Raw genomic sequence first — 13,292 nt, 5'->3', positions numbered from 1 at the left:
CCTTTTATGCAACTGTGCAGATTTTTAGCAGATATAAAGCATCCTTTTGATATTTTGATATGATGTTCTTTTGAACATTCTCAAAGCTCTTACTCCTCATCTATTGGGGCCCACTGGGCTCCCCTATAGCTCGGGTACCACGGGGTTGCTAAGCCCGTACTATAGCTTAATAAAACACCGCTACAGCCCCTGAGGACTAATGATTCCCAATCCAGTTCGATATTGGCTCTATCAACGGGATGCAGAGAGTAGAAGAACTGATATGCTGAGGTGTCGATTGTCTTTCTCTCGAATCAGACCCGGCAAGAGTTTATAGGAATTTCGTTTGACGAGATGAATCAGAGATGCAACAAATATGGAAAGATTAATCAGTAATAAATACACAAAAATTATTATACATTATTCTCCTTTCACGAAATACCTACTGAAACAGGCTATGAAAGATGATATGAGATGATCTCACCTGAAAATAAGAGTAGAATACTATTAATGAAAACATTGACTCAGAACACTCTAAATAATAACATACTAAACAATCAAACAATCGACTCCTAATCCTATCGCAGATTCGCTTATCTGATTCCACAAGTGGACAATACTTCTTTTAATCTATAACAACAATGTCTTAAATACCATGTACATTCACACACACATTTTCATCCACCCTACTAAATATTAATACAATTCCTACTAAATTCCGAGACTGTTGAATATTAAGAAAATATATATTATTTTAATGTATGATAAGAGATTTTTCTTTAAAAAAACTGGTGATTAATGCCCTGTTTTGGACAACGCACTGCCATCTGTAGGGATACAGACATAACATGATAAGATAGATAGCATTACAGACGACGTCGTCTGTAGTGGCATAATCATCTGACGTTTCCGTCGAAAACTTTTTTGTTTGTATTTACCGGAGCAGGTGCGAAGACGGCCTCTCGTGAAGGATTATATTAAAGATGTTCATAGGAAGATAGCATCAGACAAAATGAATAAAAATATGAATTCACCGTCTAAGCTTACGGAGTTCGCCCCGTTAAGCCCCGAAGAGAGTCAACCTGTCGTTGCTTCCTTATTTTCCAAGTTCTTCAACTTCACTAGAAGTAAGATATTCTCTTCTATATCATGTTTGAATGTTATGGAAAATGTTGTGTCTGTAGTTAAAAAGTATTATTCGTGGTTCACTCGATATCTGTTAGTGTATTTGTCATTAATATATAGTGAAAGTATTTAGGAAACAACAAAGTCCTTGCGCTGTATAGTATTTAATGTTTAGGTGCTCAAAACGTTGATGATTCTACAGTGTCTTCTAGTAATGAGAAACAAAGCTCCTCTGATTCAGAGTCATGGAAACAATCTGAAAGCACAGAGGAAACACCGGAGGATGATATCTCTAGCGTAATGAACTTTCCATTAGATACCCACGAAGGCAGAAGTTTACCGAATGTCTTGAAACGTATTAGTAACATTGTAGCTCAGAAAAGTAATGTAAGTCATCTTTTACTTGTTCTATAGATATTAGTATAAACTATACATCATGCAAACATATTTGAGATCCTCTGAATAGTTGAATAATGAAGTATATCGGTGGTCTATTATATATATTATATTATTACTCTCCAAATATAGAACTTATGCTCTTACAAAGACTCTCAATTAAGAAGCTATTGGATGCCAGACAGTGTAAGCAAGCAATGCTACGAATGTGGAGAAAGATTTACAACATTTCGCAGAAGACATCACTGTCGTGTTTGTGGTCAAATATTTTGTTCAAAGTGTTGCTCTGATCAGATCACTGGAAAAATCATGGGATGCACTGGTAGGAAAATATCGGATGCATATTCATTATTATTTATTGCTTGGATGTGTAATGATAACTAAACTTTGGTTAAAGGGGATCTTAGAGTTTGTACATATTGTTGCAAAGTAGTTTTATCCTATTTACAATCGTCGGATATGAGGAGCGATCTGTCAGCAGATTTAAAAGCATTGCAGGAAGACCTTCAAGTTAAATATGGAAGCGATCCACCACCTACTACACAAAAATGTGAGAATGAAACTGTAGAGGATGAAACTTCTATCTGTAGAAAACCAAGCGTGGGATACATGGAAGAAAAATATGCTACAGGAAGGTATAATTTTTTTATCCAATTTGTCTTTTTAACAAATTTCGTGCTCTATATATATGCTGGAATTTACAAAAAAAAAAAAAAAACTATTTTTCCAGATCAGCAAATAGTTACTTAACGTCTCAGGAGCGTTCTCTAGCCTTACAAAACTCAGCTTCTTTAAGAATGGTTTACGAAGAGTTATTTAGATCGAGCCAAGCGATTCTTTTACAAACGCACAGAATTAGACTGAAAAGTTATCACAACTGCTTTTTAGCTAGCGAATTAGTGAATTGGATGATAGCACAAAATAAAGCAGCTACTCGGTACGAATAGAATAGAAAAACGAGACGTGCATTATGATAAAATATTAAATCATGATGGTTTTTTAGTGTGCAGGCTACTGCTATAGGGCAGGCATTGCTAGAAGCAGGTTTTATCGAACCAGTCATTGCCGACAACGTGTTTAGCGATACAACATCTATATTCAAACCAGTCAAATTATCTCATATACAAAGTATAGACTTGAGTGAAACTCAAACTACATGTGACGCACAAGAACCTGCATGGGTGAAAACAATTCCACAGCATGATTCGACAACTGGTAATATTTACTATAATATTTTATATGAGAAGACATACATCTATGCAAATTAATTTCAGATTCTGAAAGTGAAACAAAACCTTCGAATTCGGTGCAACAAACTACTGGGCGTTTACCATCATCTAGTTCAAGTTTTTATTTAGATTTAAATTTAGAATCGTCTACCGTTACGTTAAAAAGACCTACATCGGAGGATTTAACTACGATTTCTGTAGATAGTAGCGATGGTGTAATCGAACAAAAGGAAGCCACAGTAACATCACATACATGTAACTTTAAAATTGCTGATGATCTTCTGAACGACACACTACAGGTACAAGAATTTAAAGAAAGAAACGGTTGGCACAAACCGTCAAACCTTAGAACTGTATTAGGCGAACTACATGCGTACGAGTGTTTAACGTAAGTACTACGCATATATTAATGAAAATAATGGCAATTTATACTAACATACACGTAATTATAGATCCGCGTATAAGCAACACGAAGATTCGTTAATTAAGCAACTTCTTAATAAAGAAGGCTTGTCGCAAACTTGGTCAGAAATAATACTTCCTATTGCCCATCAAATTGTCGACTTTGTTAGGCCAGACTTAAATCATAATGTCGATGATCTGGATATTCGACAATATGTTCAGATAAAAAAATGTCCAGGCGGTAATAGAGACGACTGTGAGATCGTATCCGGTGTCGTTTGCACCAAAAACGTTGCCCACAGGGGAATGAATGCGATGATAGCTCATCCAAAAATACTGTTACTTCAGTGTGGGCTTATGTATCAACGCGTCGAAGGAAAACTATTGAGCTTAGAACCAGTAATGTTACAAGTACGAATAAAATTTATTAACTCGCGAGCGATGTCAGCAGCTTGTATCGTAACGAAAATATTTAATTCACAGGAGAATCAGTATTTAGGTCATACAGTTGCTAGGATTACCGCTCTTGGTCCAGATGTTGTACTCGTACATCGATCTGTATCGAGATTAGCACAGGACAGACTCAGAGAATGTGGCGTAACACTTGTTTTGAATGTAAAACTTAGTGTTTTGGAAAGAGTCGCACGATGCACGGGTGCTAATATTGTCAATACCATCGACGCGCACATACGTGTAAGGTATATGCTCGGTACATGCAAAAAGTTTTACTTGCGAAATTTCTCGTGCGAAAAAAGTGAGTAATCGAAGATCCTGATATGTTGTTTTTATATTTGTGGTATGGAACTTGGCGATTCTTTCAGATGGAGTTAAAACATTGATGTATTTCGAGGGATGTGCAAATCCACATCTGGGGTCTACGATCTTATTACGAGGCGGTCCTCAAGCAGAATTGAAGAAAGTGAAAAATGTCACTTCGATGATGATTTTCGCTGCTTACTCATGGCGTCTTGAAAAGTCATTTCTTATGGATGAATTTGCAAGGCCGCCGTCTCCCAAAGACAATTCATTTTTGGATGAAACATCGAATAAAGATTCTACAGATTTTGAAGAAACTAATAAAGTATTGCACGCCAAAACAAGCGAAGAAAACGATCCGGGAGATTGTGCAGATAGCATGGAAATTTTGAGAGTATCAAAAGTTCAAATAGATTCTGGAAGTACATCGAGCGATAAGCAAAGCATAGAACTGGAGTTTCCAGCTAATAGAAGTACACCTCTGAAAGATAAACTAACAGATCAAACTTACTACACCGAAAATAGGTTAAGTTCGAACTCGGTTAAACAAATATCCTCCATGTTAACCGAAGATTCCGATCCTTACGACACTTTAAAATTATTCAAGTCTAAAACAAAGTCTTCCGTGATTGATTCAAGAAGTTCCGAGAATTGTTCAACGAGTAAAACATCGAATAGTAACGATAGTCTAAATAGTACTTCTGGACTTGGTACAGACTGCAGCAAAGATCAAAATAGCACCATGGAATTGTTTAGCGGTAAAGTTAGCGAAAAGGCAAACAAAGAAATTGAAGAAGAAACGGAGAAGCCAAAAGTAAAAGATAAAGTCCCTTCGGAGGAGAAACGTATTTACGGAGAATCTATTAGCGATCAGAGCGATCCTCTGCATCAGTATTTAAACGAAGATGATGAAGACGTTTTCAATCGAACTAGTCCAAACGGTCAGCATTTAAGCGTCGCTGATTTACCACTATTGAATAAATTTAAGAAAGCGCTGGAGGGAACTATACTAACTGTCTCGCCTTATTTAAAGTTTTCCATACCGTACTTGGAAACCGAAACAGGAAGGAATTGCGTGTTGCGAAGTTTCTTTCCGAGGGAAATCTACTATTCTGACCAATTCTTGGACAAAGTGAAAGAGGTTAAAACGAGCAGCGCGTCCGTAGATCAGAGCGGGATAGAAAATCCATTGATGAAGTTAAAACTAAAGCCTCAGCATCCGTTTGTTCAAGCAAGGTTAACCACGGATGTAGACAGTCGTGAAGTACAAACTTTATTGGCTAATTTTAGAGCGTGTGGCAGCCGACTATACCCAACGAATAACGTTTTATCGGAGAAACAACAAATTCTAATGCAGACCGAAGTTAACGATCAAACGCCTACGTGGCCTGATTGTTTAGATCCAGCTAGTCATCAGCGCCTATCTGTGTCGTTTTGCAGCTTTTCGCATACTGGTAACGATACACCGGCGTTCTGCGTGAATCCGTGGGTCGTTAACATGGATTTGTATGGAAGAAACGACATAGCGCTCGGACGTTTTTTAGAACGTTACTGCTTAACGTCCGAGTACAAGTGTCCAGCTCAGGCCTGTCGAGCACAAATTGCTCATCACGTTCGACGATTCGCTCACGACGGTGGGTGCATACATATCAATTTAAATGAAATGAACTCCGAGCCGTTCGCCCAAGAAGACACGAATCAAATTCTGATGTGGAGCAAATGCATGAGATGTAAAAGCGTTTCTCCCGTAGTACCGATGTCAGACGACACCTGGTCGCTGTCCTTTGCCAAATACTTGGAATTACGTTTCCACGGGAGTGCTTACGTCAGACGTGGCACGGACACTTGTCAGCATTTGCTTCATCACGATCATTATCAATACTTCACCAAGAAAAACATGCTGGCCGTGTTCAAGTATACGAAGATATCGCAATGGGAGATTTCCCTGCCGCCGCCTCTGATAAACATTATCTACGATCCGAAACAACACGCAGACGTGATCGAAGAGATGAAGAGCTTGGCGTTAAAGGGCGACGAAGTTTTTTCTATGATACGAGAGAAGATAACGTCTTTGCAAATGGATATGGATAGCGTAAACGCTGCCAAGCAGCAATTAACCAAAGATCAGCAGTATTTCAAGAACAAAATAGATGAGATTCAACTAAAATTAACGTCGCCGACATTAGAAAATAAGAAGCTCGAAGGGAAGGTGTCGGAGAAACAGGTCCAAGCTTTAATGTTTAGAATCGAAGACGGGATTGTCATACTAAAGCGATTGATATCGGAAGTTGTGTTCACATGGAACGTGAAGATTTTAGAGATGTCCGTGAAAAAGAAGGACGAACGACCACGACGGTTTACCGAACGATCGTTAACGGCTGGAAGCAACAGTATCATCGACACGGATGGGTATATCACAGAAGATACCGCATCGGAATCCCAAATCGAAGATTTGAGCCCCATGTCGGCGGATTACAATGCCATCGACGCTATCACAGCTGCGCAAAATGATATACAAGGGACGGAAGGCGTAGAAAGTTCAGACAACGAAATCTTAGAATATAATAATCCTGAGGACATCGTCGTCATTCAGGGATCCCCGAGAATGCATCAGAGGTCGCATTCCGACGTGTTGCCACTCACTGTAGAAGATATGCCGGATAAGAAAAAAAAGAAGAAAACTATTTTATCGCAATTATTGCCTTCCGTTCCTGTAACACAACCGATACCGAATCCTTTGGGATCTTTGGAGCATCATTTGTTACCTCTTGGGTAGGATATTTTTCTACCACAGAGAAAACGCATAATAATCATATTTGTTAATTACTCTACGTACAAAGATATTTTCATTTTACAGATCGGTCGTACCGATAGTGGTGTTCGAATCGGAACCTTCATCTATAATTGCACACGCGCTGGACTCGCACGACTATAAACACGCGTTACACGAGTTAATGCGAACGACGAAGGGGCCAGATTTGAATCCTAGCCCATTGAACAAGCGCAAATTCCCCGAAAATAAAGAGAGTCTTCCCGACCTGATGCAATCCGGAGAATTTAAGCGTCCGTCCGTTTTATCGTTTTTCAGAGGGAATAGCCCGAACCCAGCGAGTCCCATAGACTCCGATAAGGGTGTCTCGAATATGGATTTCAGTGCTCAAAGTCTGGCAACGACGTCCGAGCCGACAGACGAAGATAAGAAAGCTACAAAGCAGCAAAATTATATCGAGGTTCAGTTTAACGACGCGACCACCAATTTCTATTGTAGAATATATTACGCTGCGCAGTTCGCTGCTCTCAGAGACAGCGTTTTAACGTTTGGAGAGGATGGATTCACAAGGAGCATGAGTCGAAGCGTGCAATGGGCCGCGAGGGGTGGAAAGAGTGGGAGCGCTTTTTGTAAAAGTCGAGGTAAATAATTATCATACGATACGGGAAATTATATTAGGTTGTCCCAAACTGTTGGTATAGCCTAATGCTTTTCGTTACAGTGGTATGAATTTTTTTCATAAAATTTGAACCCTCTCTTTACAGATGACAGGTTCATCATAAAAGAGATGTCTAGAATGGAGATGCAAATATTTCTCGATTTTGCACCAAATTACTTTTCGTATATGGAGAAATGTCAACAAACTAAACAACCGACATTGTTAGGAAAGATAGTCGGTGTTTACAGAGTATCGTTTAAAAATAATACGACAAATGCCGCGCTTCGCACTAGCGTGCTTGTGATGGAGAATTTATTTTATAATAGAACGATAACGGACAAATTCGATTTGAAAGGTTCGGTGAGAAATCGGCTAGTAAATCCCGTCGACACGTGTCACGAAGGAGAACTAGTGCTGCTCGATGAAAATTTATTGAACAGTTAGTATCGTGTCAAGCTTCCATCAGACACGTTATTTTTCGGGTTCCCATCATTCACCTGAGTCTATTTTGTTCAGACAGCTTGTTTAATCGTGATTAAAAAGACCCAGGCGAATGATGTACAGTTAATATTTTTCATACCGAAGTTACGAACCGATAACAAGATAAATTGCATTTGTAGTGAGCTGCGATTCGCCCCTATACATTAGATCGCATTCTAAAGCAGTTTTAAACAGAGCCATTGAACAAGACACGAAGTTCCTGGCTGATAATTCTGTAATGGATTATTCGTTGCTGGTTGGTTTGGAGCCAAATTCCGATGAACTCGTATTAGGTATAATCGGTAAGTTGCACGATCATTTTTCTTAAGGCACGAAATGTCTTTTTTTGAATTATATCGTGTTTGTAGATTACATACGAACATTCACATGGGACAAGAAATTAGAAACGATGGTGAAAAAATCAGGCATATTGGGTGGTCAAGGAAAATTACCAACAATAATATCACCAGAAGAATATCGAGCCCGTTTCATAGCAGCTATGCATCGATACTTCTTACCTGTACCGGACAGATGGTCCGGTTTAGGTAAAGGTGTTGAAACGTAAAAGACATAATTTCCGAAAAATGAAATTTTCAATTTTTCACAGATATTCTATACCGAAAACATTGTACATATATTTTCTATGCAATTGACTCACATGTAGCGAACAGTGTTGCGTATAGAGATACGTACTGTATATTAATATTTTATGAAATTACCAGTACATTGCAGCATTTTGTAATGAAGTGATGAAAATAAGTTAACTTTGTCATGTCGCGACGTTCCATTGTATAGTTTCAATCCTTTAATTTATGCTACGATAAATATTTAAACCACGTCATTTCTGTTTATACTCATCAGCACATTAATTGTTGTATTACATGTATATACTAAGTTTATAATAAACTTTACAAATAAATCTCTATTTAAGCTCAAATTATAGATGGTTAAAATGAGCGAGTTACATAAAATTATATAGAAATCTATGAAAGCACCATTATTAATGTTTTATTTAGATTATTTTTTCAGAATTATGTACATGAACATTATTTATTATTATTGATAGTCAAATAAACAATAATAATATTATAATAATAATAATAATAATAATAATGAGTTTTAACGTAATAGTATTTTCATAATAGTTAAGACCAGTGTTCCGAAATTTTCATGTCCCTATGGGCAAACGAAAAATATTTAAAAAAAAATATCGTATCACGCCAATATTATTTTAGTACATTTACACATTTTACAATCAGGTCACAACAACAAAGTATAGCACGTAAACTATATCTTGCAATAAAGAGATTACGGAACACTGATCCATACGTTACAAACACAAGGAAGATATTAAAGCGTACACCTTACAGAAAAACACTTCGTCATACTAAATTCTGTATGATCGTAATTTCTGTCGTATTTACATAAATGAATACATAGTGATGAAGCTGCAGCCGAAATTTGAATATTTGAACTATTCCATCTGTGAAAATTAGGTTATAGTTGATCGGTGTCCCTTGACTGCATCTCTCGAGGCTACGATTACAAATTGCAGGCAAACAATTTATAAGATTGTGATCGATTAATTGAATTTCCGATAGATATTTTCACAGCGAAGCTTCATCATTGGATAACTATCATTCATTGACAATATTTTCTTTCACACTGTCTCTCAAACTAAATATGATTCATAGATGCGCTGTGAGATTAAATACGTTGTCGTGGAAAAAAACAATCGTTTGAGCGAGAAATGAAAATATATACTTCGGTTGTACGTTATCGATTAGCCGTACTGTAACAAAGGTAACCGAATGAGAAACCATTTGTATCCTATACTGAATTATACATAGTGGGTGAATTACACAAGCTGCCGTACAAGAAGTACACACGTAAAACAGGCGGTACGAAAACATTATTCGTAATTCGTATTTTGTAAATTCAATTGACGATGAAACAGCTTAGCTAATATGGCTCCACTGCTTTATTTTTCCCTGTAGAAAACAAAAATGACCTACACTGGATACCATCCGAGCGAGTCATCTCTCTATCGTGAATGATGGCTAAAAAAAATGTATAGTTTCTCGAACAATATAATTTCACATAAATATACCGAATGGACATTACATAGTCGATAAATTTCTTTTTACAATTTTTTTACATTATATTCCTGATAGTTTCATGGTTACTAATGATTAGCCTCTTGTCTTTCTTCTTTTTATTCGTCGCACGAATAACTTTGCTTTTGTCTACAACAAAGTTGAGTTGTGGTTAGTTTGCGATTACTTTTATTTCATTGTCAGATTAATCAGTAATTTGGAATCATTCAGAGCTCGGTTTACCGTTAAACTAGTAATCAATAATCATGTATTACGTTATGCTCAACACTGATTTAGATGTTATTGTTATAAAACGATACCGATAATATCGAATTCCATATCAATCTCTGAAATCAAGTTGTATCGTTATTTTAGAAATAGGGTAACAAGTATTCCATTGAGTTTTTCGGCTGCTTCGTACTCGACCTTAAATAGAATATCGTGTTACAATCGCAATATCTCTGGGCTCTGCTGTAACAAAATTAGAAATACTAATCTTCATCATCGCTAAGCGCTATCCAGTGCCGGCAATTTTTTGTACTATGGTGTGTGGAAGTGGTATTAAATTTCTCATTGACTTCCGCGGTGCGAAACCGCAAATGTTTCCTATCTAGCCGCGAGTCTGTAGATCGAGAAACAACGAGGAAGATACCCGGGACGGTGGAGGAGGCTTCTCGCTACTCATTTACAATCAAGCGGCATTCTGGACGCATACTAACAAGGAGGGACACTTCGATGTAACGCTCGCTTTATAATGCACTTTCGCACAGTGACAGTACTTGAAATTCAGAAGCTCTCTACCTCTACAAATTCATTTTGGAGTAGTACTTTACGTTAGTCAAGACATTCAACCTTAACATTCAATGCCTGCTAAACTATTAATCATCTTACCAAGAAACCATCTACCGAGAACCTCCACAATTTCTAAGTCATCGTCGCCATGCGAGAAAGCCCATTAAAAAGTAACCGTCTACACCGAAGCTCGTCTTCTCGCAAGTTTTCTTTTATAAACGCTAAAGGAGTATCGCTGTCTTTCATAATTGTAGGAACTACCGTCCCAGCGCGTTCAAAGGAGAGAAGAACAAAAAAAAAAAAATAAAAATAATAGTCTTTGCAGCCTCTGCTCTCGCGTTCTGCGTATATCACCCTGACATACCCGTTACACGTATATATCGACGGAAGAAAAAAGGTATACGAGAGGTCCAAGAGGCTCGTCGATCACAAGATTTGACATTTGATGCACCATCAAAGAAATAACAAACAATCGAGGGTCGTGACCGGCTACTAGAGATCCATATACACCTTTGTTTCGATACGATGGACCGTTTTTTCACGGAGATCGCTTCTTTCTATCGGCACACGCGCACACTAAATAAATCCTAACTTTTCCACGATGTGTATGTGTGTTTGTGTGTGTATGTATGTATGTGCGCGCGCGCTTTTCAGGAAAGCATACGTCCTTTTTGGGGATGAGGATACGAGCGCGTGCGAATCTCGGGTAATAATCGCTCGTGTCGCCACAGACGCGTAAACTCTTTTTGGGGAGCATACGATTTTTTCCGTGAAACCTACGCATCCCCGTTTTAAACGCCGTTAACGTGCATATCGCATAGCGACCTCGGGATCACGCGCACGGAGTCCGCCGAGTGACCAGTTTCTTTTATCTCTGCGGCTCGCCTAAGCCAAATTGTTGTTGATTCTGCGTCTGTTGTTGCGCGTTCCCGGTCACGCTACACCGTCCACCGTGATGCTGTGCCGTCGTCCCCGTTTGCATCGAGTTTTGATGCAATCCATTCTGACTCGGGGACATCCCTGCAACGGTACAACGAATTTCGAGTTTAGTGGTTTACCTGGATTCGCGGTCGTCCCGTGCGATAAACAAACGATGAAGCATGCTTCACCCCTTTCTAGCACTTTCACCGATTGGAGTCTTTGAGGGTACTTATCAGCTTTCGTTACGTTTAAATAAATCTTGGATGTACTTAGAAAGGAATCGATTCATCCAACTACTGTTTATGCTTCTATAGGTCTACAACAGTAAGCATCGAAAACCTACGGAGTTAATTCGATACGTCGACGCCATGATCGAGGGTGTGTTTGGTTCGCAGACGTTGTTGAATGATGTTTGAACTGTGAGTGAATCGCTACTAAACAAGCACTGTCGTGAGTGCAATTTCTGGATGTATAGCGTGGACTGTTTAAATAGGATGACTTAAATATGACTGATGCTTATAGACGTGAATAAAGAACCGTCAAGGAGAATGTTGAACATAGTAAACGCGAAAACAAGTTTCTCCGAGGTCGTTTTATTTTCAGATACCAAGGCCAGTGTTTTGTCTAGAGGTCTAAGATGGCGAAAAGAAATTTCTTTTGAACATATTGTCCAAACGTTATTAATAATAACTTTTTCAACTTTTACACATTTGCACGATTCGAAACACGTAGCTGATATTTTGATAGTAATGTAAATTGAAATTAGTTTCAGAAACGATACCATGGGACACGAATGAGGCCAATATCGAAAATCGATGGAAAAGAATGAAGAAAAGCATAAACAGTGGCTGGATGACTTATTCAAAGTTCTAAGTGGAGCACAAAGGGCTGCGAAGCAGTAGTTACAATGCAACGGTTAACGTTTACGTACTGCAAGAATGTTTTTCTACGTTCTACGAAATCGATTAGTATGCGCAAAAGGAACGCGACTATGTAGCTCCTCGTTGGAGGGAAAACAGCATGGTGAAGATAAAATCATAATAAAGATTACAATGCAAACATCGACGAAGCGGTTACCTGTTTCACAAACGTAAAATTAATGTTACTGTTAGAATAAAAATACAAAAACTAACTAGAATGTAAGTAATAAAACGACGGACCGAAATAGGAATCGGATCGTTGTCGAATGTAAAAGCTAGCGCACAAGTAATTGGAGTGAAACTTACCCGAGGGAGTTTTCTCTCCTGCGGACATTTTGGAGAACGCGAGAAGCGCGTCAGGGAAATTTGGCGGTGTGGCCGGTGTGTTGCATGGCGTTATCTATGAAAGAAACGTACGTTTTATGACTTCTCGAAAGTATCGATAAATATCATTCATACGTTGTCTTATAACATATATAACGGTAGTAAGTACAACTCTTATAACAGTGTTTGTTTACGTTCCCGTGTGGATCGCGTGTATGATTATTTAGGTCGAGAGACCAGGGCGCATGACTGTACAGTCGCAAACATAGATTCTCCGTTCGTGGATCGATACCCGCAATCAACCTCTTTCGCGTGTTCCTTTACTGGGCATAAGATTGCACAGATTTTACACGCCGATTATTGTTACATCGTCACGTTTACTGACGCGATTACAAACTTATTGATGTGCAATTATGTACTCGATTAAAGTCACCTCTATGCATC

General features: G+C 38.4%; 2 protein-coding genes across 3 annotated transcripts in view; one reads left to right on the top strand and one right to left on the bottom strand.

Annotated features, from left to right (window-relative positions):
* Positions 1 to 865: 865 nt before the first annotated feature.
* On the top strand, positions 866 to 8,714 carry LOC128877110 (1-phosphatidylinositol 3-phosphate 5-kinase). Its single transcript, XM_054124127.1, has 14 exons — positions 866 to 1,106; positions 1,280 to 1,491; positions 1,633 to 1,822; positions 1,898 to 2,135; positions 2,231 to 2,437; positions 2,504 to 2,715; positions 2,775 to 3,117; positions 3,182 to 3,542; positions 3,615 to 3,885; positions 3,953 to 6,659; positions 6,745 to 7,298; positions 7,422 to 7,754; positions 7,936 to 8,097; positions 8,164 to 8,714. Exons 1-14 carry the CDS (start codon positions 992 to 994, stop codon positions 8,358 to 8,360), a joined length of 6,102 nt encoding a protein of 2,033 aa, XP_053980102.1. The 5' UTR covers positions 866 to 991; the 3' UTR covers positions 8,361 to 8,714.
* A 65-nt stretch (positions 8,715 to 8,779) lies between these two features.
* Positions 8,780 to 13,292, bottom strand: part of LOC128877117 (UBA-like domain-containing protein 2) — a 23,602-nt gene continuing 19,089 nt past the window's right edge. For both annotated transcript variants that reach the window (XM_054124140.1, XM_054124139.1), the window contains 2 exons: positions 12,831 to 12,924; positions 8,780 to 11,703 (listed from right to left, as the gene is read on the bottom strand). In XM_054124140.1, the coding sequence (XP_053980115.1) occupies positions 11,552 to 11,703; positions 12,831 to 12,924 (246 nt within the window). In that variant the 3' untranslated portion in view covers positions 8,780 to 11,551. The remainder of the gene's footprint in view (positions 11,704 to 12,830; positions 12,925 to 13,292) is intronic.

Source organism: Hylaeus volcanicus, chromosome 5 (genome assembly GCF_026283585.1).
Source record: "Hylaeus volcanicus isolate JK05 chromosome 5, UHH_iyHylVolc1.0_haploid, whole genome shotgun sequence".
Classification (NCBI taxonomy): Eukaryota; Metazoa; Arthropoda; class Insecta; order Hymenoptera; family Colletidae; genus Hylaeus; species Hylaeus volcanicus.
Note: the sequence above shows the minus strand (reverse complement) of the source record. Positions and strands in the feature narration are given on the sequence as shown.